Source organism: Akebia trifoliata, chromosome 7 (genome assembly GCF_017979445.1).
Source record: "Akebia trifoliata isolate Shusen 1 chromosome 7, ASM1797944v1, whole genome shotgun sequence".
Classification (NCBI taxonomy): domain Eukaryota; kingdom Viridiplantae; phylum Streptophyta; class Magnoliopsida; order Ranunculales; family Lardizabalaceae; genus Akebia; species Akebia trifoliata.
Window position 1 is genome coordinate 25,164,972 of NC_141381.1, and position 27,108 is coordinate 25,192,079.

Consider the following 27,108-nt stretch of genomic DNA (forward strand, 5'->3'; position numbering starts at 1 on the left):
TTAGTTTGATCAAAAATGTTACGTGTTGGCGAATCGGACTTTTTAGGCCCGTTAGTGAAATTTATCGAAAATTTGGCATTTTTAATTTTTGGAAACGGAGCGGTGAATATTGAGAAAGCGTAAGGTTAACCGAGTCCTTTTGGTGGGCCTCCTAAACCATTGAGAGGTCTTAGGGGCCTCGGTTTGGTCAAAATGTAACTTTTCAATGACTTGGGCCCTTAAGGCCCGTTGGCCCATTTATTTGGAAAATCTAATTTTTTGGGCCTTTTCGAGTAGTGGCCCATTCAAATTGGGGTGTCTACAATTACTATTACAAGTGATTAACATAAAAGTTCAAATTTCCTATCCAAAACATTAATCTTCGTTCAAATTGAGTCGTGTCTTGAGGTGTAACTTTTTAAAATTACAAAAATACTCTTTAATATCTTAGCATATAAATTTTTTTTTAAAATATATTTTCTCACTTCTTGTAGATGGAAAGTTGAATATTATTTGTTTTGCTTGTTTTTCCTCTTTTAATCTAATTCAAGACTCAACTACCCACCTTTATATTTTTTCATGAACCATTTTCCTCTTTGAAATCATCCAACTCGATTTACTTTTCCTCTTCTATCTTTTTAAGGTAATAAATATATATCATCTATTAACCCCAAGGGGTTGGCCTAGTGACAAGCCGAGCCTTGATAAGCTTCTTAGGAAGGATAGGTCAAGTGTTTGAAACCCCACGAAGCAATGAATTCCTTGGAGCCACCCTTTGGGATTCCGTTGACCCTCGACTCAACCAATTGCACGTAAGACTTTGTGAGGGGCGATGCGTGTAATCGTGGGATTAGTCTCACCCAAGGGGTGGGGATTCCACAATAAGAAGAAAAAAAAAAGATATTATCTTTTAAGTTATTAAAATGAGTCGTGATTTTCTAACTCTCCCCCTTTGACATACTCCCCCATATTCTCCTGACGTGGCATGTGCTAGAACCATAGACTTTTTCCTTGGGATACACAACTGCACATATGGTTCATGCCATGTCAGGAGAGTATGTTAGAGGACTAAGTCATAAAATCATCACTCCTTTAAAATATATAAATATAGGTATGCATATTATACGTTATACATTATTGGAATATGTATTTTTTCTAATCCCTCAGATTTCGTATTTTAATGGTTGAGATAAGTATCTATTCATGAGTCATCGGAACTTAACCCAAATTTAACATTCAAACCTTATAAATTTTTCTTTCCTACGTGTTGTTCAATCAATTTGCTTCATGGATTTTGGTGAAGTAAATTATTTAAAGTAAAGATCTAAAATTCTAACTATACTTATTTCTTTAGTTTGATGTACTTTGTTGATTTAAGTTTTAATCCTATTAACTTTGGAAAATGCTGCAGTGACATTAAAATTGACACTGTTTCACACATTTTTGATGTCGGCATATGTACGGAACCATAGATGTTTTTCATCGAGATATGAGTCACAAGCATTTATGATTTTGCATGCAACTCCACATCAACAATTGTGAAACAATGTCAACTTTAATGTCACTCCAGTTTGTAAATATTTTTAAGGGACAATGACTATCAAGACTTATTTTTGGAAAATATGTATCAAAAAGTCCCTTCTAAAAAAATATGAAGTTTTTAATATTCAATTTATCAAATATTAGTCTAAAAAGGATTTTTAAGCGAAAATATCATAATTACCTTTTCAATGATTTTTGAAGTTTAAAGAAACATATTTATTTACAAATATTTGAGCTATTCTATTTTATAACGACATGCTCCTTAATTATAGGCATCTCTTATAAATTAATAATAAAAAAAATTTGTATCTCTTATCAAAACTAGTAATCTTTAAATCACATAGATGATGATGACTACATCAATGATGATGGAGATGAGTATGATCATCATCAAATTGATTTGATCTATGTATATTAGATTTATTCAAATATATAAATAATTTTAATACTCGACTTGAATGTTCATCGAATTGATTCAACTAAAAAATTAGCAAGTCAATACAAATGAGTCAAATAAAATTATATTGAATTTAATTTTTTATAAATAAAATATTTATTTTTTATTTTTAACAAAAATATTAATAATCAAATAAAATTGGTCCAATTTTTTTATTTGACTCCCTATTTTTTTACATCAAATACTTTGTAAAGTTGTTAAAAAAGTATTTCAGATATTTTTCTTAAAAATATCTTCAAAAGATCTTTAATACACCAATATTTTATTAAGTGGGACTTAAATAATCTGGATTCTTTACTAGAGACTATTCGATTTATATTCTCGATAAAGAGTCTGATAAAATCATTATCCCTATTTTTAACTTGATTTTTACTCAGAGTGCATTTCCTTTAGTTGAGTTACCAAAATACAATAAGCCATTTTATTTATGGACTCAATAGACATTTCAAATTATTTACGTAGTTTGTAAAAGGTTCACGACTCTAATAGTAAATACCGTAAGAAAGATTAATTTTGCATACGAGAGCTTCTATTGCCACACCAAGTTTTACTAATACCACCCAAGATGTGTATCTCACACATTTTGGTGAGTAACATATAAGTTGGTGTGGCATTAGCAAAAAATGGTATGACAGTAGAATCTCCCTTTAACATTTTAAGAAAACAAATAGTTACCATAACAGTAATAATAATTTTTCTACTATCTCTGAACCGGTTTGGCAGAATTGAATCATTCGGTTTAACTGGAAATAATAGCTGCCGAACCCATCCCAAATTCCGGTTCTCGAAAGCCGAAACCATAACTCCTAACGATATAGTCACAGAGAAGATAAAAAAGTCTCGTAGAGAGTCTCGGAAGGGAAAAAAATGGCGGATCTTATGCCTCCTCGATCTACAACAGACATCTTTGGAGATCCAATCGACTCTCAACCTCTCTGGTTCAAGAAAAATTCATTTCTTCAGGAGAATTTCGATTCAGAATCTTACATCGCAGATCTTCGAACCTTCGTTCCCTTCGATAATCTTAGATCTGAACTCCATTCTCATCTCTCATCCCTCAAACACGAACTCGTTGAGCTTATTAATAGAGATTACGCAGATTTCGTTAATCTAAGTACGAAGCTTGTCGATGTCGATGGGGCAATCTTGCGAATGCGAGCTCCTCTTACGGAGCTTCGTGAGAAGATCTCTCAGTTTAGGTCTAGTGTGGAATCTTCTCTTGCAGCGTTGCAGAATGGATTGCGTCAGAGAGCGGAAGCATCGGCTGCTCGAGAGATTTTGGAGCTTTTGCTTGATACGTTTCATGTCGTATCGAAGGTGTGAATTTGATACCCTAATTATCAAATTTTGAACATTTCCCCCTCCCTCTTTTCTGGGGAAATTGAGATCTTTTACCTGAAGTTTATGTGAAATCAATCTCTCTTTGATTCGTCTGCGATTGCAAGTTTGGGTCTCGATTAGTGCTAAGTGTGGCTTATAATTGGTGAACTCTGAGTTGTTTTCTTGTGAAACCTATCTTTGATTCACATGCGATTGCAAGTTTGGGTCTTAATTCGTGCTAATTGTGGCTTGTAATTTGTGAGTTCTGAGTTATTTTTAGTGAAATCTATCTTCGATTCTTCTGTGATTGCAAGTTTGGGTCTTGATTCGTGCTGATTGTGGATTAAAATGGGTGAATTACGAGTTATTTTTCATGAAATCTATCTTTGAGTCATCTGTGATTGCATGTTTGGGTATTGATTCGTGTTAATTGTGGCTGATAATTGTTGAATTTGAGTTGTTTTTGTGTAGGTTGAGAAACTTATAAAGGAATTACCTAGTTTGCCGGCTGATTGGTCAAATGGAGACATTACTTCTACAGAGAAGGGTTCTTTAAGCAATGGATCTTCCTTACAACATGTGGAGAATGAAACAAGTCTCAGAGAGACTCAAAGCATGCTTTTGGAGCGGATTGCCAGTGAGATGAACCGGCTAAAGTTCTACATAGCTCATGCACAGGTCTTTTTGTTCTCTTAAGGGAATATTCTACTTTACTTGATTATTAGGAATTTTGTAGAACACATTATTTTCCATAATATTGATCATATTAGCTCAGCATTTCCTACGATCGTAATTAACTCTTTATATCGTAAGAGCCCATTTGACCATGTTGGTTAAGTTTGGTAGATGTGTTGTGTGGAAGCGCCCAAATACCCTACAAATCAGGCGATGAACACACAAAATATCTATGCAAAAGAGAAGATAAAACACCAATCACACCAGAGACATGATTTTATGTGGTTCGGCAAATTGCTTATGTCCACGGGTCGTGATGGAGATTTCTTATTGATGAAGTCACAAAAAAAGTAATACAATTTTAGGGTTTTTCAAAGAAAAATATATATACCGTCCTAGGGATTCCAACATATTTTCTAATACCAAAAAATACTCCCAGCAGTAGGTACTTTGTTCCCCTCAGGGGGCCTGTCGACCCCCCAACCCCCGACACTCCGTGACGAATCCTAATCCTTCATACCTCCACAAAAGTAAGCTGAGATTAGGACCATAAATAACAAGATGCCCATCTCCATTTCTTGTACATAATTATTGATTTGTTCAGCCGAACCCAAAATTTTGGGATAAGACTTTGATTATGATGACAATGATTTAAAGAATCACTTACTTTGTAGTTTTGTTTTTCTTATTTTTCCCCCTAACTTTTGTTTTCTAGGCTTATATTCTTTCTATATTATGGCAGTACAGAAACTTCCCTTCATTGAAAACATGGAGAAAAGGATTCAGAGCGCTAGCTTATTATTAGATGCTAGCTTGGGACATTGTTTCGTAGATGGTTTAGAACATCGAGATGCAAATGCAATTTACAATTGTTTACGTGCGTACGCTGCTATAGATAACACCACAGGTGCAGAAGAAATTTTCCGCACAACTATTGTGTCGCCATTAATTCAACAAGTTATCCCCCATAGCACTTCGCAGGTCGTAGTTGGGGCATCAGGAGATGACCTTGAGGAGGATTATCGACGAATTATGAAATATATTGAGGAGGACTGCAAATTTTTATTGGATATATCTTCTTCAGGTATGGACCATGAATACTACTCTTCTGTCTTTTAGTTGAATGTCTTAGGCCATGAAACTATGTGATATTACATAACATGTACATTCAACTACTTGTTACTGGTTCTTTGAATGTACTCAAACGGTTGTGATGTTTGCAAATGGTGTTCAGCAAATTCGGGTCTACATGTGTTTGATTTCTTGGCCAATTCAATACTTAAAGAGGTTCTTTTAGCTATCCAAAAGGGAAAACCCGGAGCGTTCTCGCCAGGAAGACCTGCAGAGTTCCTGAAAAATTACAAATCCAGCCTAGGTTTCTTGGCTTATCTTGAAGGTAAAGACCAGACTTACTGTTGTGTATTTAGTTAATAGGACTATATTAGATGGTCTGGATTCTTGACCCTCACCTTGTCTGTGTCTAAAAGAGTACATGTTTCTTTGTGACAAATTGTAATTAATTATTTGTTATGCATCTTTAAGAGTTTTGTGTAATTCATTTTGGTTATAATTTCCAATTGTCATGCAAGGCTACTGTCCATCCAGATCTGCTGTTTCTAAATATCGAACAGAAGCTGTTTATATCGATTTTATGAAACAATGGAATATAGGGGTTTATTTCTCACTCAGGTACGTATTATAACTTGTGGATAGGCAGTGTTGTATTGGAATAAGGGTTCACTTTTTAAACTTCTATGATTTGGGCTACAAATATCAGTTCAATTATATCAGGTTTCAGGAAATAGCTGGGGCCCTGGATTCTGCACTTACGGTGGCTGCTCTTACCCCAGTTCAGAATTCACATTCTAATCAAGGACTAACTTTAAAGCAAAGTGTTACTCTTTTGGAGAGCTTGAGGTCCTGTTGGAGAGAAGATGTTCTTGTTCTATCTTGCTCTGACAAGTTTCTTCGCTTATCTTTGCAGCTTCTTGCGAGGTCGGGTTGGCTTGAATCTCATTAGTTTGCACTGTTTAATTATATTAGACTATTTAACTGAAGGACAAACAGTTGATGTATTTTCTGACTGTATAATAGGTTTTCAACTTGGTTATCTAATGGGCTGGGTGCTCGCAAAATGGGTAATACTGGCACCAACCCTGGTACTGAATGGGCTATTTCTGCAGCCCCGGAAGATTTCATTTATGTATGTATCATAACCAGTTGTTCCACTATTTTCTTCTCGCTGCTTTTGGTAGTACAAGACTTTTATCAGTGATTTGATAATGTTCAATTTTGTTCCTCGTAGACATTTTGATAAAGTCTATGGGTTTTGTGGTCCCATAATGAGTGTCATGTGGGTTTTTCTATATACCTCGTCCAAGTTTCCTATGTTGAGTGGTATGGACTATGGAGTTCATTTCAGTTTTTTGATGACTGTACATGTATTAATGAAACAATGTAAGGATGCAGAGCGACTCAAGGAGGTCAAGGGACCTACCAAGACTGATCAAAGAATGCTATCCTGCCCTGTTATAATTGGATCCCTTCTAAAAGCAAAGTCCCAAAAGAATAAACAAAAACAATCCTTAGAAACCTAAGTCCATTGATACATGGGAGCTTTGATGTCAAGGATAATATCAGGAGTCTTCTCGCCTTCAAATACTCCTGTTCATTTTTTTTTCAAAGAATCTACAGAATCACTAAGAAGGAACCTCCAAACCAACCTAATTCTAGAGGAAATAAGACATTGCCACTCTTGCAGGGCCGAAGCGCGTCAGGTTGTTAGTGTTAGCTGAGCTGTATCTTGCTACTCTCTTCCTGCTCATCCAATTCGCTCCAACATTTTCTTTCCTTATCAATAAAAAAAATTTTTCGCTCCAACAGATAATCATGGTTCAATAGTCAAAGAAACCACATCACTTTCGTACCCATCAGACAGCAGCTCTGTAGGAGGTTCCTTAGGGACTGATTCACTTTGTTGGGTGGCATGGAGTTGATGCTCATGTTTTTCCTCGTCAAACCATCACTTGACATGTGTTTATGGCATCAGTATCTCCAGTAGAATACGGGTTGGAAACACAAAAGCATAATGGCGTAGAACATAAGCAAGCACCTTTGTAGGTGATACTGTGATTTTCTGATGAATATTTGGGTACCAACCGATACTTATACAGGACCTGCACCTCTTTTGTGCTATTGAAGAGGAATCTCATGGTGCCATGTGACTGCAAAGTCCCAATAATTAGATTATAATCTGAATTCATTAAATCTTGAAGTTTATACTCATGGAGTGGCCTAATTCCCTCCCTTTTGTTTGGGCTCATGTGTTTCTTGTTTTAAATAAAGTTTACAAGGGTTTAGTAGTAATCATCTTCTAAGGTCTGGAATTGTAATTATCATCTCCCTCTTTTAGAACATGCCTTTTTTGGATGGTGCATTCTATTGTTCTTAGAACCTTCACTTGCTCTTTAAGTATTGTTTATTGGCAATTAGTACCAAAACTGCAGACTGCTATGCAGTGTACAATTCAGAAATCTCATCCACAATGTAGCTTCACGTTACAACTGCCTCTAATTGAGTCCAATTTTTTTTCCTTTTTTGCAGGTAATTCATGACATAGATTGTCTGGTCACTGAGCTTAGTGGTGACTACCTTGGACATGTACAGCTGCTTCTTGCTTCATGCCCCCATGAAGTGCTTGATGTAGTAAATCAGAGCATTTTGCAGGGTGGAAACCTTTTGAAGGATTTAGTACCTTCGATATTGAACACAATGATTGAATCACTTGTTGAGAAATCCGTTGAGGTAAGCCATCTGTTTGGTCTAGGAATTATGTGTTAATTCAGTTGGGAAGACATATGGGTGGGGTTGAACTTTTAACTAATCATAGTTTCTGTTTGGAATTTATTCAGTTCCTTTGTGCATAAAATACATTCAGGCTTGTGTCTTAATTAAATCTTTTTTCTTCTGAAATATATATTGTAGGACTTACGACAGTTAAAGGGGATAACTGCAACATACAGGATGACTAATAAACCTCTTCCTGTAAGGCATTCACCCTATGTGTCCGGTGTTTTGCGTCCCCTGAAGGTATGTCTCTTCTTAATGTTCCTAGGCTTTATGAATCACTGAGGTTCTGTTCGTTATGGCTTTTTGGGCTTTGAGCCAAAAAAACACATTTGGTAATGGCTTCTGCTTTTGTGGGAAGCCCAAAACTGTGTTTTTGAGAAGCCTTGCTAGGGCTGCTTTCACGCCAGAGCCACTAATATGAGCCAACAACGAAAGGCGTATGAGGGCGAAATCGTTATTTCACCCCCCATTTGATGTCACCCCCCATTCTTCTTAACTCATTGATTAAACAACGGAATCAATCTGACCTCTCTCTACTACTACTACTACTTTTTCGTTAGCTTCTAACTATAACAAACAAGATTTTCCTGAAAGCAGCTTCCGAGACTCTGAGCTTCTGATTCTCCTAGACTCAGAATCCTGAAGCAGAAGCTAGAATCTGTAACAAACAGACCTTAAGTACTTTTATTTTTTTATTTTTTTGTTTCATGTATTTCTTGGGAAGTTTGAACTGGTGAGATTCTGAACAAACTTTCTTCTTTTGGAAGAATTAAGGAATTGTGTCACATTAAAAAAAAACAGAAGTCCTGGATTTAGAGAGAATTGAAATTGAATGAGGCCCTCTTTTTCGAGAAATTTGCACATTGGAACCATATTCAATAAGCTTGCTTGGGCTCTCTTCTTCAACCAATGGGCTTTTGTTCTATTTCCGTTTATTTATTTTTTAACTGTTATGTGGTTGACAACTCTATCCGTAAACCAACTATTGTTGCCATTCGAATTATGTATTGAATTGCCTCACTACACTCAGGCATTTCTTGAGGGAGAACGAGCGACCACATATTTAACAAGAGAAGCAAGAAACCAACTACTCCTATGTTCTACAGAAGAGATTACTGGTCGTTACTACGAACTGGCTTCTGATCTTGTTAACGTGGTAAGTATGCAAAATGTCATATAACTTTCACATTGAACTAACTGGTCTATGGTTCCTTTACATTAAATGCAAGTGTGATGATTTTGAACTTCTTGACCAGGCGAGGAAAACAGAGTCTTCGCTTCAGAGGATACGGCAGGGTGCACAAAGACGGGCAGGGGCAAGCTCAGATGTGTCAGACCACAATGTATCTGATACCGATAAGATCTGTATGCAGTTATTCCTTGATGTTCAGGTATGTATTCTTTTGTGTTCATTCTTGGTCAGGCTTTCTGAGCAGAAGTGTGATGCCTGTGTTTACATCTGAAATCCTTTTGGCAGGAATATGGGCGCAACCTCGCTGCTCTTGGTGTGACAGTAGCTAACATTCCAGCGTACTGTTCATTGTGGCAGTGTGTTGCCCCTCCAGACAGGCAAGACGTGATCTTCTAATGTGAAATCATGAACCACACTCCCCAAGTGGACACACAGATTTTCGATTTATATATTGTTTTTTGGGTCCCAAATGTTGTTATTAATTTGATTCATGTTGCTGTTGTGAAATTTGTTGAATTTTCTTTTTATTATTTCAAGGGATCATACCAATCCAATCCGTTGAGAAGGTTTTGAATTTTGTTTTATTATAAAATTTACGTTCTTAACTACCAATTGCAATGTATTTAGTTTTTATTTCATTAAAAAAAAAAAAAAAAAAAAAAGTAAATATAACCGCACATATCTAGGCCTAGGTCTGATCCTATTCCATATTGACTTGGTTTCCTTTGCGAGTTGAGTTGGCCGAGTTAAATAAAACTGAGTTTCAGAGATGAGCTAACTTGAATTCATGTGACTCAGTCAAATATCGATCGAATTAACTCAATTTGTGATCTCAATGCTATTGTGTGCAGTAAACAGAGGAATAAACCCGACTCTTCGTGGAATGTTACGCTACTATTCAAAAGCCAAAGATCCGAACAGACTGGTTTTGAATCTTGATGTCAAGATGGCCTAGACATAACGTCTTTGAAATCTTGACACATCTGAGTCATCTCGGTTTTTGATGATCTTTCAAGTAAGCAAACAGAGCTCGAAGACAGTGGTGTCTAAAAATAGCATAACATGATCTTAAAACTCATCTCATATCCGTACCATCACATCCACTCAATCTTAATGAGATTCGTCTAGTTCTTCCAAAATTCCATGGAATTGTTTAGACACTACTGTCAAAAGGTTTAGGTGATTCACTGATCGTTTTACTTATGTATCTCGAAGAAAAAGATCTATGATTTTGTGTCGCCCTTGATACATCAGCCGAGTACAGATCGATTGAAAATTTTCAAGTCAGAAAATCACGACTCATCATCATAAGTCATGGTAGAGTGACCTCAGCAAGGACACCTTGATGTGGTGATGTGCACATGTCTATAGATGCGTTTTCCTCATATCTCGAAAAAAATACATTTACGGGCATGCATGTCTCCTGTGCGTCTCCAACTGAGGTCACTGCCACATTAATCTATAAAGACTAATGATAATCCAAGTCTTTTTTGTACGCTCCTTGACCTGGTAATTCACAAAATCATAAATCTTTTTTACTTGGATATCCCGAAGCAAAAGATCTATAGTTTTGTGAAGGGAGCATATAAAAAAGGAGTCAGATTATCACGACTCATATATAAAATAAGATTTTATGTTTGAGAATACCTTCTTATAGAATAATGATGTTCTAACTAGAAAGTCTCCACTTGGTCAATACTCGACTGATGTGGCACAGACATAGAACCATAGTTCTTTTTTCCTTTGGATGCACGACAATACATTTTTTATGGGGATGTATGTTGTGTATCCCAAGAAAAAGGATATATGGCTTTGTGTCCGAATATTGACAGGGTGAAGACTTTCTAGGTAGAATATCTGCACTCCCTCTTACAATAAAAAAAACACATTAATAAAATAAGAAAAGAGAGTTGCTATTGCCACACCAATTAATGAAATTATGTATGCCACACCAATAAGAAAGAATGTGCACACCATTTATTAAATTAAAAAAAATAAATATTACACACCAATGCGGACAAAAAAATCTGAGATGAATTGAGATTCCTTTGCAGCCATTCTTCTTATACACATTTGATCAAACACCTTAATACCTGTTCCGACTTGTTCTTCTCTGAGATGAGAGATGAGACAGACAGAAAGAAACAAGTGTTTTTCTGGATTTACTTCTCACACCCCATATTATTTATTAGAGATTTTAAATTGGGGCGGCAATAGTAGCTCCCACAAAAAAAAAAAAAATGAAGTAAAAGAATTTGACTCGTCGTTGACGAGACGACTCGGACGAGTCAACTAAGATACCGAGGCGAGACGAGATATCGGGTTGGAAAACCGACTCGGATGTTCTTATTTCTCAGGAGTCAGAACGTTGCGCAAAGAAGTCAAAACATAAAGAAAAAGTGAGAGAGAGAGAGAGAGAGAGGAGAGAGAGAGAGAGAAATGCAGTCAAGTTTGCGATAGTTAAAAGCTCCATTAATGGGGGTCATTGCTTGAACGCTGAGAATCTGAGTGTTTCTGCGAAGATGTTCGGAACTCCAGCATCTACTCCTGCATTCGGAACTCCATCAACACCTTCCTTCACCCCCGCCTTCGGTTCTTCCATCTTCTCCACTCCATTCTCTCAACAACAACAACAACAACAACAACAGCAACAACAATCTCCATTGTTTCAGCAGTCGAACACTGGTTTTGGATTCCAGACTACTTTTAGTACACCACCTCAATCAACTCCTCTTCAACTCTCAAATGCTCAATTAACGACTCAAATGGCTCCAGTTGCTCCTCTACCCTTTTCGCTTGCCGATCGAGACATACAGGTAGAGGTTTTTTAAGATAAATCCGTAACCCTAGATCATTTGTGTGAATTTAAGCTTTGAAGAGAAAACGAACAAAAAACTCCTTGCTTTTTGTTGTGTTGTCCACATTAGGCGATCGTTGATGCGTATAAAGATGAGCCTGGAAACCCTAAATATGCTTTTAAGGTTCGTCTCTCCATTTCTCCATATTGGTAACTTTGAACACGAGATTTGCCGCCAAAATTTTAGGGTTTCGGGGGTTTATTGATATTGATGTGTTGATTTTGCAGCATTTGTTGTTCAGTGTGACTGATCCAAGTGCTAGAACGAAGCCTGCTAGTATATCAGACGTGAGTTCATTTTTCTTTTGTTTAAAGATTTGGGTTGAAGGTCTAGTGCAGCTTAGGAGTTCAAATATTTAGGGTTTTTAATTTTTTTGGGGTTAATTTTGAAGAATAATTTGCAATTGCAGATTATGTGGGCAGAGGCTATGGGGAAATTGGAGGGTATGAAGAGCACGGATCGTGAACGGCTATGGCCTCAGCTTGTTCAGGGTTTCAAGGATCTCTCGCAGCGGCTTAAGGTAATTCTTGTTTGGTTTGGAGAATGTTTTGAGTTCTTAACTTCTGAGCATTTCAGATTCAAATTGACATTCATAGATGATCTTTGGTGTTCTTTCATGGACATTCTATTTTAGTTTTTAATACATAATTGTTTTTCCTCATCTGAAAACTCTCTTGAAAATGATAGGAACTGCCAGATGCATACTTGAATTTCATTGTTCCATGAATTCTGGAAAAGAATGGAAACTCAATGGTGTTTGTGGTCTGGTTTTTATATTCAAGTTGATTTTGAGAGAGATGATTGATTAAGAAAATATTCTTCATTTCAACTACTTTAACGAGTTGTACTCTTCCAATACCAAGATTAACAATTCAATTAATCAGCAAAACTTTCATTCTGCTTTGCAGAGAATATGTTTTCTGTCTGAAAAACTACGTGATAGGGTGGGGGACTTCTATGACGTGAAAAGACAGATTGACTGATCCTGAAAAGCACCAAGATTCTAACGTAACTGTTAATTCAAATAGTGGATGCTGAATCATAAGGACTAAGGAAATTTAGCTCATCCTTCCTCAAGCACCTAGAAAAAAAAACATGAGATATGACCCTTTTCACCTCCCTTTCTTATTAGAATATAGCAATAAACTATTCAAAAGTGAAGATCTGTTCTATCCTAGGGGAACCTATCAACTCTAGGTTGAGTTGATGGTAATTTGGAGATACTCTGAAGAAAAAGATGAACTTCTCATACAACATTTCATTATGAAAAAAAAAAAAGTGTTCTCTGTTAAATGGGTGAAGAGCTTTAAATCCAAAGGTTGGGTTGTCTTTGACATAAATAATATACAATAGTTTTGACCTTTTTTTTGTTGAGATTAAGGTTTACAACCTTGTCTCCAGGCAATATTTCAGTTGGCACAATAAACGAGACAATCTTGACTGGAACACTTCTAGGCAATCTGAAACATTCCTGAGACATTGAATTTTTTGAGGTCAATGTTTCACTTTGTCTGGACCAAGACTAAAATGTCTCAGCCAAAGCAGGGCAAAACTTTAAACCATGGCTAGGAGCTAGTGGTGAGTTCTAATTTCAATTATGTTTGAAATCCTGAGGGAAAATATGATAAAAAGAAGTCAATTGCTTCATCTTGATGAATGGAATTTGATAGGCCGATGATTTGCAATTAATAAAAGAACAGAATGTCGAAGGTTCGTTATCTAGGAAAATACTCAGGCGGGGGAGAGCCTTGACTTCCAATTTCTTTCTGTCTTGCTTCAGTCAGCAATGCTTTAATAAGTCGTCTCACCTTTGTAAACTGAATTCATGATGGTTGGCTTTACTGGATAAAGTTTGGAATCATGATCAATTTGAATGATGTACATAACGGCATAGACTACCTATGGTTGGAATAAAAGATGAGACTGGCAAATAACCTGTTCTTCATGCGCTTCATTAATTTCTAACTTTCCTGGCCCTGCTGCATGTGGAATCTAGTTCACATGGTAAAGATGAGTGCATGAACTCCCTATGGTGACTTTCTTTCTCATTAAACATCTGGAATTGAAGAAATCTAATCTGGTGCAATCTCAACAATCGTATCTTACATGATGAATATGTAATTATCTTTGTAAGTATGTTAATGTCTCTTTTCTACTGTATTTTGAAGGGATGCATTTTGATTGTGTGAAGATTAGGTTGGTTGTTTGCTTTCTGAGTCTGTTTTACTGTTATACCAAACCTCTCATAATCCATCTGTTTCTATTGAATTTTGATTTTTTATTTTTAAACTTGAGCAAGATTGGTCATTATTGTCTAGTGGTTTTGGATAGGCTTTCCGCAAATGATATGGCCGATCTTCTCTTTCCTCTGGTATCGTTCTGGCCTGGACGGAACTGGGAATGACTGCTACAACTAATGGCCTTACATTTTGGATTGGTGTTACAATCCGTGCTTTTTTTTTCTCCTTCTCTTCCCCTCCCCCCTCTTCTTTCTGTTGGGAGAGGGGTGTGGTGCTCTGGTGAAATTGCACTGGTGCATTTTATGAGAGATCATACAAAAAAATTCACCTGCTGAACTAGGGCCGGATTCTGAAAAAAATAAATTTCTTACGCATGATCAAGGTAAAAGGATAATTTAAGAAATCAAGTAAGTTTAAGATTTTATTTCATATTCTTATTAAATAAATATATATGGTAATATAAAATTGGAAAATGTCTAATTGTACAATATCTGGAAGAAATTACCAAATTTAAGCAAGATTTTTTTTTCTCTGTGATTTTAAATGGTATCACATCCGTTGGAAAGAAATTTTTGCAGTGTTTATAGCCTCAGGTAATAGATACTGCTTAAGAAACATTAGATTGGTGTATTTGCTGGTATCTTCTTTATAAATTCTTTCTTTTGCTATCTTCCATAATTTTTTTTTTTTTTTGATAAGTGTAAAGATTTATTAGAGAAGGAAAAAAAATGGAGGCCGAGATAGCCCCCAATACAAAGAGTAGCCAAAACACAGAAAAAAAGAAAGAAAGAAAGGCCGAAGGCCAACAAAACTGCCCCTATCAATTACAAACCATACAAAGAATCCCACTTAAACACAAACTCCTCGAAGAAGATGCCTTCAAAATCTTTACTTAATTTGCTCCAACAATAAAGAAGGTCCAAGATCTCCATAATCCCAGCATGGGAGGGTTTTCCTTTCCCTGGAACACCCTTTTATTCCTCTTATAAAAGATTGAGAACAATATTGCAAAAGTTTTGCCAAAGAAATCTAGTGGATATGCATTGATACATAATCATCTGGTCAGGTTGATTACTGTCCTAGTGGTTAACAAATGACAGGTCCCATCCTTGCATATATTCCAGTATCACTTTCATGTTGTTATGGTACTATCCTTGTGGTTTTAAAAGAAAAAAAAAAAAAAAAAAGAAAAAGAGAAAACTATAGGTAGTTTTAAAATCTGATTGCAATGAGAATGTCAAGTTGGCTGGACATCGCTTTATCCTTTACTAGTTACCTTAAAAGTTGAACAATGTGTTAATGCAGCTACAAGATGAAGTCATGCTTTCTGATACAGAGAGACTGCGGATGACACAAAGCAATGTGAAAATGGTACTCTTCCTCAATCTTTTCATCTCAAACTCGATGATTAGAAATGCTCTTTACAATATGCTGAAATCTCTATGTATTACAGCTTCAAAGGCATTGTCAGGCAGACACTCTTCCATGGATCCAAAAAATGCAACAGAAAGAACAAGCTCTTCAAAGGAGGCTTTTAAGGGTGGGAAGGCTTTTCTGTTTTATATCTATTAAATTGGACAAAAAAAGCAACCTCATGTATTGCATTAGATACAAGATCGTGTCTGATGCATGATTACTAAGTTTTGGCCAAGACCGAAATGAAACATTGACCAAGATATTGAAGATTTCTAATTGTCTTGGATGGTTTTGGTCAAAACTGTCTCATGGTCACCTGGATCATTCATCTAGTAATAATTACTGCATATCTTGCTTTATTTTGACTTTTGATACTAAATTCTATGTGCCATGAATAAGGTTATGAGGATAGTAGAGGCCTTGGAAGGTAAGGGTTTTCGAGTGCCATTAACTAAAGGTGAAGCAGAATTAGCTGAGAAGTTAGCTGCACTGACAATGCAGGTTGGTCGGTTTCTTCACCCCCTTTTCTTTATTTGCTTATTCTAAGGAACTCCTTACAACATGGAGATTGTACTGACAATTGTGGAAACTTTTTCCAGCTAAAGGGATCTGGAGCAGAACTTTCCAGGAGGGTTCACAATTTGCTCTCAATGTCCCGTGTCCAGGCAAATGGGATCGGTGGTGGTGGTTCTGTTTATCTTCCTGGATCAACTAAGATACACGAGGAGAGCCTTGCAGACATGCAAGAGGTAAGGGCTTGGCTTGGCACAATATACTGGTTATTGGTGGATCATAATGTGCTCGATGGATTTATTATTTTTTCTTTCTTTTGGAGCAGGTCTTACAACAGCAAACTGAAGCAATTGCAAGGCTGGGAAATGTACTGAAACGAGACATTAGGGACATGGAGATCATCATGGCTGAGGATACAGAAATGGCAGAAGGCAATAACAAGAGAGCTCCTTAGATCGGATGGAAAACAACCACAATGTATCACCATCGATCTTTATTTTTTACAGTTTTGTAATTCATGCATGGGATATAGATTATTAGGAGATGAATGGGGGTACTATTCATGTCATTGCCTTAGAACTCCTCCAGAATTTTGACTGATTTTAACTAAATCCGATTGATTTGTTTTCCATTAGTGCTTATGTACCAGATATAGAACCATCATACTTTGTTCATCTCATAAAACTTAATCTCTTATATCTTGTATAAATTGCAACATTTTTGTATTTCATACATGCAGTTCCACTGGTCTTAGTGGTGGGTTTGCTTCATATGATCTTCTAAACTTAGTAATATTTCCTCATCGATTAATGGATGGGTAAAAAAAACACTAGTGTTGTTAAAAAGGGAAAGAGATGAATCTTCCCATTTAACCTCATTGACGCTTGAAGAAGGAAATGAGAGCATTGTAGACGATTCCCTTAGCTGATACCCCCATAATGAAATCAGCATGCGCAAAATCCTTCACAAATTGAACAGTGAGCTTATCTTCATCATGTAACTTAAGACTGTCAAGTAAAAGCCCAACATCTCGAATGTCCGAGAGTGCGTCCTGTCCTCCATAGCTGATGAATAGAGAAAGGTTGTTGGGTATGTTAGCGAGGTTATAAATTGGAGGCTTATATTGCCCATAATGCTCCATGTTTAGATATGGACTCCCAAAGTCATACTTCGACAAAACACCATCACGAACCGCTGCAAAGGAGAAGAAAATAAATGGTTGATTCTTGCATCTCAACAATTTGTTGGACAAATCATATAGTTAGTTGGTTGATCGTTACATGATCTTTAATAGGTTTTTAATTAGAAAGTTATTAGATATTTATGACTCTCAAAGAATCCTTAAATGAATGGAGAGAGATTCTACATGGACTTACTCTGAGAAAGATGAACCATGTTCTTCGTTGCGGTCGATTGAGGTTCATTCTTCAAGAAAAGATCCACAGTGGAGGCATTGAGGCAACAATTTTTACCTTGGAGCAGTCATTATAAGCTTAGAATTAGTACCTTTGTAAACATGTAAAGAGGACTTCACCTAAATGGTAGAGAAATAGTGAAAAAATTACCATTCCAGCAAGATTTTCAAAATATTTACAGAAAGGGAAAAAATACCATTTTGGTAAAGCAACTAATTTATTCTCAACGGTAGCATATACTTAAATTTCTTTTATACCTCTGTTTTTAAGAAAACAAAGAATGACCAACTCCTAGTTAATATTACCAAAACAGCAGCATAACTCGGTGTTTCTCTACCAAAAAAATCATTGGGGTACCTTTTGGTTGAGCAAGAAAATAAAATGGGTATTTATTATTATTTTATATACTTTCAACATAAAATAAAATCATTTGCACACTTTCTTATCGAAAACTTGCCATTTTGAAAGAAAAAAAAAATTAGTTGCTGACCAAAATGATATTTTGTTGCTGTTAAGTATTTGCAAAACCTTATTGGTAGGGTAATTTAATTATCTTTCCTTACCTATTCGAAGATACCAAATAAGTTATCTGATTTAAGTTAAATGTAGTAAGATGTTTGTACCCAAAAAAAAAAAAAAATCCCCATCCCTCTCATACTTAATGGGTTGGTCTATTTTTATTTTTATTTTTTTTCTTTCAAAGAAATAGATTTGTACCAGTAACTGATGTCAGTAAGTCGTAACAGTTGATCCCTGGATTAGCACACAAAATTTTGAGAAAATTTGCCACTGCCTGCCTGTTTGATTAGAAAGAAAACCAACTAAATATAGAAAAGCTAAATACAAAGATTTGATGATGCCATGTAAAAGTGGGCTCTTACTCTTTTGGGTCGAACTCTTCAAACCTGTTAGTGTAGTTGTCTGTTGAAAGCAAAACAGATTACATGAGCAATTGATAAACATATAAACCTCTGATTACTTGAATTTTCTTTAAAAAGTTGTAATATTATATTTTGTATCATTGTGAAAGAAATATGATTGTAAAGGATACTAATATGCCCATCAAATGTTCTTCATTAGTATATCCCACATATATATATATGGGTCACGTTCCTAAGACTCATATTGAGACTCACATTGCGATACACCGTTTTGTCTTATATGGGCAAAAATGTTTGGAATGAGCTGATTTTTTGTGAGGATGATCTCTGTGATGAGGGGATCATCTTGGCAAAAAATCATCCCATTCCAAAACTTCTAACCCCATCAAAATTGATTTACAAAAATTGGACGGTCTATAATTTTTCAACAAAAATTGGACGGTCTAGAAGTTTCATAATGAGCTGATTTTTGGCAAGGATGATCTCCTCACTATAGAGATCATCCTCACAAAAAATCAGCCCATTCCAAATATTTTTTCCCATATAAGACAAAACGGTGTGTCGCAATGTGAGTCCCAATATGAGTCTTAGGAACGCTGTTCTATATATATATAGGGTCGGGTTCAAACGACACACATTGCGACAACGTGTTTTGTCTTATATGGGAAAAAATGTTTGGAATGGGCTGATTTTTTGTGAGGATGATCTCTATGATAAGGAGATCATCCTTGCCAAAAATCAGCTCATTATGAAACTTCTAGCCCCATGTTTACAGGTTGAAAAATTTTAAACCGTCCAATTTTTGTAAATCAATTTTGATGAGGTAGAAGTTTTGGATTGGGATGATTTTTTGCAAGGATGATCCCCTCATCACAGAGATCATCCTCACAAAAAATCAGCCCATTCTAAACATTTTTGCCCATATAAGACAAACACATTCTCACAATGTGTGTTGCAATGTGTGTCGTTTGAACCCGACCCATATATATATATATATAGGGGGCGGTTCAAGGGCCATATGAGAAAACATATGAAAAAACTTTCGTTTTTCAAAATAAGAGTTAGAGGTTTTGGATTGAGCTGAGTTTTTGCAAGGATGGTCACTATGATGAAAAGATCATCCTCACAAAAAATCAGCTCAATCAGAAACTTCTAAATCCATCAAAAGTGATTTACAAATTAGTGATAAAAATTGGTAAAAAATCGACGGTTCACATTCTAAATCACTTTTAATGGGATTAGAAGTTTCAGATTGGGCTGATTTTTTTTTTGGATGATCTTCCCATCATAGAGATCATCCTCACAAAAAATCAGCTCAATCCAAAATTTCTAACCCATATTTTAAAATTTTATTAAAACCGAAAGTTTTTACATATGTTTTCTCATATATATATATATAGGGGATGGTTCAGCAGCCCTAAAGTTTGCCAAGTTTGGTGCCAAACATTTTTCAAAATATGGGTTAGAAGCTTTGGAATGAACTGATTTTTTGTGAGGATAATCTCTATGAAGAGGAGATCATCCTCACCAAAAATCAGCCTATTCCAAAACTTCTAATCCCATCAAAAGTGATTTACAAAAATTGGACGGTACACGATTCTTCAACTTGTAAACTAGGCTTAGAAGTTTCAAAATGAGCTGATTTTTTATGAGGATGATCTCTTCACCGTAGAGATTATCCTCACAAAAAATTAGCCTATTCCAAAACTTACAACCCCATCAAAAGTGATTTACAAAAAATGTTTGGCACCAAACTTGGCAAACTTTTAGGCTGCTGAACCGCTCCCATATATATATATATATATATGGGAAATGTTCAACACCCTAAGCTTTACCCTATACTTTAACAAATGTGTTTTGTCCTACATGGGTTAGAAGTTTTGGAATAAGTTGATTTTTGGTGAGGATGATCTCTATGATTAGAAGATCATCCTCACCAAAAATCAGTCTATTCCGAAATTTTTAGCCCCAAGTTTACAAGTTGAAAAATCGTGGATCGTCCATTTTTTGTAAACCATTTTTGGGGGTTAGAAGTTTTGGAATGAGCTGATTTTTGGTGAGGATGATCTCCTCACCATAGAGATCATCCTCACCAAAAATCAACCCATTCCAAAACTTTTAACCCATGTAGGACAAAACACATTTGTTAAAGTGTAGGGTAAAGCTTAGGGTGGGGAACGGGACCATATATATATATATGGGGTCCCGTTCGGCAACAAACATTTTGACAAACATTTAGGCAAAACATTTTTCAAAACATGGGTTAGACATTTTGGAATGGGCTGATTTTTGGTGAGGATTATCTCTACGGTGAGGAGATCATCCTCACAAAAAATCAGCCCATTCCAAAACTTCTAGCCCCAGTTTACACGTTGAAAAATCGTGGACCGTCCATTTCTTGTAAATCATTTTTGATGGCGTTATAAATTTTGGAATGGGCTGATTTTTGGTGATGATGATCTCCTTACTGTAGAGATCATCCTCACCAAAAATCAGCCCATTCCAAAACCTCTAACCCATGTTTTGAAAAATGTTTTGCCAAAATGTTTGTTGCTGAACATTTCCCATATATATATATATATGGGAGCGGTTCGGCAGCCCTAAAGTTTGCCAAGTTTGGTGCCAAACATTTTTTGTAAATCACTTTTGATGGGGTTAGAAGTTTTGGAATAGGCTGATTTTTTGTGAAGATGATCTCTACGGTGAAGAGATCATCCTCACAAAAAATCAGCTCATTTTGAAACTTAGTTTACAAGTTGAAGAATCGTGGACCGTCCAATTTTTGTAAATCACTTTTGATGGGGTTACAAGTTTTGGAATAGGCTGATTTTTGGTGAGGATGATCTCCTCATCATAGAGATCATCCTAAAAAAAAATCAACTAATTCTAAAGCTTCTAACCCATATTTTGAAAAATGTTTGGCACCAAACTTGGCAAACTTTAGGGCTGCTGAACCGTCCCATATATATGTGTGTGTGTGTGTGTGTGTGTGTGTGTGTGTGTGTGTGTGTATATATATATATATATGTGTGTGTGTGTGTGTGTGTGTGGTTCAAGGGACATATGTAAAAACATAAGTAAAAACAATGATTTTTCAAAACATGGGTTAGAGGTTTTGGATTGAGCTGATTTTTTGCGAGGATGGTCACTATGATGAGAAGATCATCCTCACAAAAAATCAGCTCAATCTAAAACTTTTAAATCCATCAAAAGTGATTTACAAATTATTGACAAAAATTAATAAAAAATCGACGGTCCACATTCTAAATCACTTTTAATGGGGTTAGAAGTTTCAAATTTGACTGATTTTTTTTTCCAGATGATCTTCCCATCATAGGGATCATCCTCACAAAAAATCAGCTCAATCCGAAACTTCTAATCCATATTTTAAAATTTTATTAAGGTTACATTGTTTTTACATATGTTTTTTCATATATGTTTTTTTGTTATATATAGGGTGGCTATCGGCGGCTAACATATAATTTGTCCTCTACGGCTTAAAAGTTCTGGATTGAGCTGATTTTTTGTGAGGATGAATCATCCTCACAAAAAACCAACCTAATCTAAAACTTCTAACCCCATTAAAACTGGTTTGCAAATTCACGATAAGAAATCGACGATCACTTTTGATGGAGTTCGAAGTTGGTGAGGAGATCATCCTCACAAAAAATCAGCCGAGTCCAAAACATGTAACTCATGCAGGCAAATACATGGGCTCCATGTTGACTCCCTAACGTTGGCTGTTGAACCTGACTTACACACACACACACACACACGAGGGAAGAGACATGCACTACACGTGTATTATTTAAAAAATGATGAGCTCTTGCCCCTGACCATTTCTTAACCCGTCAAATATTTAAAAAAACAAATCAAATAATTGTATACGGAAGTAACACTAAAATTGACATCGATTCTCACATTGTTGACGGGGATGTATGTACGAAATTATAGATGCTTTTCATTGAGAAACGAGTGAAAATCATCTATGACTATGTGTGCACTTCCACATCAGCAATATTGCGAGAATCAATGTCAATTTTAATGTTACTCCGGCACAACTCTATTTTAAAGCATTAATATATCTATCAAACAAATTCTTAAAAAGGATTCATGTTCCTTGTCTATTTGTCAGGAAGATTAAGTGGTAGGGGTGCCAATTAGACATGCTGCCCCACTAACCTGATATGGACTGTAAAAAAAAAGGGTTAGGACAATTATAATCAGGCGTTCTTTTTTGTACGTTCTCTGACCTGACAGTTCACAAAATCATAAATCTTTATCCTTGTATATCCCGAAGCAAAGGATCTACAGTTCTATGAAGGGAGTATACAAAGAGCGTCTAAAAAAGAGTGTTAGATTATCATGAATATTATAAAATAACATGTTTCTTTTCATCTCTAACCAATTTTTTCAATTAGATAGAGATTGTAGCCCTATTTTGTTGAACCAAACGACACTAAATGACTTTGAAAAGCACATGAATTTAATAAAATCTGAAAATAAATACAAATCCATTACGATTGGATTTTGGCTCAATCAATTTAGGTTCAAATAGGGTTGGTCTAAGGTGCAAACCGCCTCTGCAAAACTATATTAGACTCAATCAAGCCTATTTCAACCATTGATACTAATACCCAATCATGGAGACTCACATAGATCCTAGAATTCATATTTTTGTAGTTTTAAAAAAATTAATTAATGTAAAATTTGATCAATAATCCATATTAAATAAATAAACAACTAATAGATTATTACAAATGCATCAATCGATTTATTCAAGATATTTTTATAATTAAAATAAAAAATCGTTTAACATGAATTTTGATCATTTGCTTTGAAGCATATTTATTTGATGATCTATTGGAGTGAGAGTGAAGACAAATTATCCCTTGTTCCAATTGATTTCTTGCTTTTGGAACTATTAAGGGCATAACAGTCATTTTACTAAAAGTTAAAGTCAAAGTTTTCTAACTCGTGTACACATTACCTCGCCCACGAAGGCTTGTGCAGCAAGTACGCCGAGCGCGGTATTCATGTGGCTCAAATAAGCTATTGGACTTAGCAACGCAGCGGACCTAAGTTTGTCCACTAACTTCCCTTGAGAAAAAGATGCCAAAGCAATCAAAGTTCCCTGCCAATCAACCAAAAAAACGTCTCAACTTATAAATCTACTCCGTGTACTACATTATTGTTCCCAACTAACAAGTGGAAATGATAGGGTGCTTCTCACCAACGAATGACCCACGTAGTCCAGCTTTTGACCTGTTTGACTATAAATAAAGTCAACTGTAGCAGGAAGATCATACTCCACCAGTTCATCCCATGACCAATCCCAGTATTTCTGTGAAATATCCAATCATAATAATAAGATTCAGTAATTAGCTGGTTACTGTGTGTCCAACAGCGTTGTACATTAAAAAAAGAGAGTTAAAAACTAACCGGATTGGATGCATCAAGGCTTGTATGTCCACGGCTAAATCTAGTGCCACGAGTGTTGGAAATCCAAACATCGAAACCAGAGTCAGCCAAGATGAACGCTAGAGATTCATCTGGAGGATTCAGAAGCCACGTCATCCCATCCTGTAGACACGTATATTATCATATTAAAACACGTGTCACATCCATAAGACATGTGTAACAATTCTAATTTACCACCTAATATCCCAGTCTTATAAGATCGAGGTCTGTGGATTTACTCGCATAAAGAGTCAAGAAAGATCACGGAAACAAATCCAAAGATCTTGATTTTTGGGCCCACCGAATTTCTCACGTAAAAACCTTTTTGCATGCTTTTGCGGAACACTGACCACTAGATCTCAACCTTCAGTTTCCCTCAGCTCAGGATCGAACGGTTCAAATAGATGGTGCGTGCATATCAGTTGTGTGGAGCTATGATGACAACATGAAGGAAATGATCCTGTGCTTTGCAGCTGGACCCAGAAGAGAATGGCAAAAAAGGACCTTGGGATGGCAAATGATGTGAGTCGAGCTCATTATTTTATAGGAAGGTATTTTGTAACGGCTACTTTTCCCAAAAAAACAAGGCTTAAAGGTTGCTTCTTGCTATTATATCCCACAATGACTTTCTGAACAAACAAATCAACATGTGGAATCAAATCAAAATACTTGAAATCACCAATCAATCTAGTTTTGGTGTGTAGATATTGGAAGAGGTGTGCCAAAGAGTTATGAGTCAAGGGCCCTTTACAATAGTATTATAGTAAGTTTAGCGAAATAGTGAAAAGTTTTTAATGACTAATATGATGGTATTTGCATAATTTCAATTAATAGAACGAAAATTTCAAAATTTTCTAGGCTACCCTCACTAACTTAGTTAGATTTCAAATCTTACTAAGGATACATTGTGCCCACATGAATTATCACATTTGGCAATCCAACACAATAGCTAGCTTTCTGGATTTCGTGAAAAAGCTCATATTAAAAACAAAATGAAAAAAAAAAAATATATATATATATATATATATATATATATATATATATATATATATCTTTTGAGTTTGATTATCCAAGGTGATGCGATCAGGAAAATTTTCTTACTAAATTTACTAATATTTCTATCCCTTTAAAAATGAAGAGTTGGGATTTCAATCTTGATTGTATAAATGTGAAATCCAACGATTGGGATTTAGCTTAGAGTTGGATACATCTTTTAATCTAAAGTTGGATTTCATATTTACACGGTGAGGATTGTGTGTGAACATATAAAGTCCTTTTTTCACGAGACCCATAAATTAAAATTTTAACTTAAAAATATACAAGCACATATAATTTCAATGAAAATGGATAAATTATGATCCTTTACATAAATTCATGAAGTTTTATATCCGTTATTATAATTCTACTTGTCAATTTATAGTGACACCCCATAAAAATTATAAAGAAAACCCAGCGTACCACAAGCACACCATGCTGTAATAAGACAGGCTGTTTACTTTTCTTCCCATCACCTCCAACACGACCCTCTGGGATCCTTTGAATGCTAAGAACATACCCATCTTCAGTTTTCACCTGAAACGCCATCAAACTATTAGTTCGTCCACTTCATCATCCACACCGTTTGATCTGATCTGATAACATATGTAATTAAGATATATGCTGTTGATTAACAATCTATCTTACCTCAAATTCCTGGCATTTGTAACCTTTTACAATGACTGACGAAGCACATAACCCTACTTGTGGCCGAGAAGCGTCGGACCCAATGGTTAGAACCATGGCACCACGGCTTGAACCATAGGCTCGATGTGGCTCGACCACGAGGATTAGAAATCCAAGACTCATAAATAGCCAGTAATTATAGAGAGTCATGTCTGATTGATTCAAGTATGAGAGAGTGACCCTACCACCTTCAATCCCTCCCTTTTATAGATAAAAATTGAGGGATCCAAAGAAGGAAGAACGGGACCCACTCTAAAAATGGAATAGTTTGAGGGACACAAAGTGAAAAATAGATAATTTTTGGTGGGGACCTCCAGTAACGGATCGACATTTTTCCTTTTTTTAAGAGATTCAAAGCAGTGCTCAACTGAATACTGTTGCACACTTACACGGCTCTTATTAATTTGAAATAAAATAATTGAAAGAAATATGGGCAAATATGTACATTTCCGGCTGTGGGCCCAGCATAGAATGACCAAAAGTGGACCAGATTTTGTAATAAAAACGGTTTGGCCAATAAATTATTGGTTTTTCGTTCCAACTATAGGCCGAACAATGGGACAAATTCTTATTTCGATTATTTATTTATTATTTTTTTTTTTTTATGGGTAAGGTGGACTTGAACTCACGACCTTAATTAAAGTTGCTTTGCAATGTGTTAAATCAACTGAACTATGGTCTAAGCCCCATCGGTTCAGTTTTTAAACATTGATAGAAACAATAGTGACTGGCATGTGAGACTATATGTTGTGTAGATGCCTTGCATATATTTTGTTGGTGGTTTGTTGACTTGCAAGGGTATAGGGGGCGCTCTGTTAGTCATCAAGGGAGGGAGTGAAGAGGGTAGCACCCCCTTCTCAGTAGGATTGCAATCTGGACAGGTTGAAAGATAAACCCAAGCTCAACCCAAGTGGTAGAACCTAAAAGTTCTATTAAATTGAAAAATAACTTATTCTCATAACTTCTTTTCTTACTTTCTGTTTATTGAAAAGATTACTTATAGAGTACATAGGAAAACTCAATAACTGAATAGCTAAACATAACTCCACTAATTGACATGATCTGATTTGAATGAAGATGTGTCTGAGACAGTTGTAGACCACTACTTCATGAATGAGAGTGGGATAGACTTTATCTGTAACTGTCAATGTGGATTGATGATATGGATTCATTTGTACTCAAATTATGAGAGTGAACTGTTTTACACCCTCCCTCAAGTTGATCGGTCAAGCACGGACGAACAACGGTTAGTTTCTCTCGTAAATGTTGAAATCTTTTGGAAGAGAGACCTTTGGTAAAATAGCAGCGATTTGATCAATACAAGGAACAAATATTATTCGAAACGTGCCATGAGTGACTCTTTCACGAAGAAAATGATAATCAACTTTGATATGGCGTGTACAAGCATAGAGAACTAGATTTAATGCCAAATAGGTTGTACTCGTATTATCACAACATAGTAAAGGAGGTTGAAGCATTGAAACATCCAAGTGTTGAAGAAGAAAAGAGAGCCATTGGATATCTACTGCAGTTGATGCAAGAGCATGATATTTGGCTTCAGTACTGGATCGAGAAACGGTAGCCTATTT

The 27,108-nt window shown here is 35.9% G+C and overlaps 3 protein-coding genes across 3 annotated transcripts; 2 read left to right on the forward strand and 1 right to left on the reverse strand.

Annotated features, from left to right (window-relative positions):
- The first annotated feature begins 2,803 nt into the window (after window positions 1-2,803).
- On the forward strand, window positions 2,804-9,626 carry LOC147398543 (oligomeric golgi complex subunit-like protein). Its single transcript, XM_086447767.1, has 12 exons — window positions 2,804-3,295; window positions 3,770-3,976; window positions 4,721-5,057; window positions 5,208-5,369; window positions 5,563-5,662; window positions 5,765-5,968; window positions 6,068-6,176; window positions 7,577-7,777; window positions 7,958-8,062; window positions 8,853-8,978; window positions 9,079-9,213; window positions 9,300-9,626. The coding sequence occupies exons 1-12, from the start codon at window positions 2,846-2,848 to the stop codon at window positions 9,408-9,410; spliced, it is 2,247 nt and encodes a 748-aa protein (XP_086303893.1). The 5' UTR covers window positions 2,804-2,845; the 3' UTR covers window positions 9,411-9,626.
- Window positions 9,627-11,391: 1,765 nt separating this feature from the next.
- Window positions 11,392-16,783, forward strand: LOC147398544 (nuclear pore complex protein). Its single transcript, XM_086447769.1, has 9 exons — window positions 11,392-11,830; window positions 11,942-11,995; window positions 12,100-12,159; window positions 12,282-12,392; window positions 15,418-15,483; window positions 15,566-15,652; window positions 15,928-16,029; window positions 16,128-16,277; window positions 16,367-16,783. The coding sequence occupies exons 1-9, from the start codon at window positions 11,537-11,539 to the stop codon at window positions 16,493-16,495; spliced, it is 1,053 nt and encodes a 350-aa protein (XP_086303895.1). The 5' UTR covers window positions 11,392-11,536; the 3' UTR covers window positions 16,496-16,783.
- A 132-nt stretch (window positions 16,784-16,915) lies between these two features.
- Window positions 16,916-25,785, reverse strand: LOC147398545 (triacylglycerol lipase 2-like). The gene is made up of 9 exons (XM_086446733.1): window positions 25,481-25,785; window positions 25,256-25,369; window positions 23,780-23,920; window positions 23,571-23,681; window positions 23,309-23,471; window positions 18,338-18,377; window positions 18,174-18,253; window positions 17,418-17,513; window positions 16,916-17,235 (listed from the first exon to the last, which is right to left on the reverse strand). The coding sequence occupies exons 1-9, from the start codon at window positions 25,667-25,669 to the stop codon at window positions 16,916-16,918; spliced, it is 1,254 nt and encodes a 417-aa protein (XP_086302859.1). The 5' UTR covers window positions 25,670-25,785.
- Between the last annotated feature and the right edge of the window lie 1,323 nt (window positions 25,786-27,108).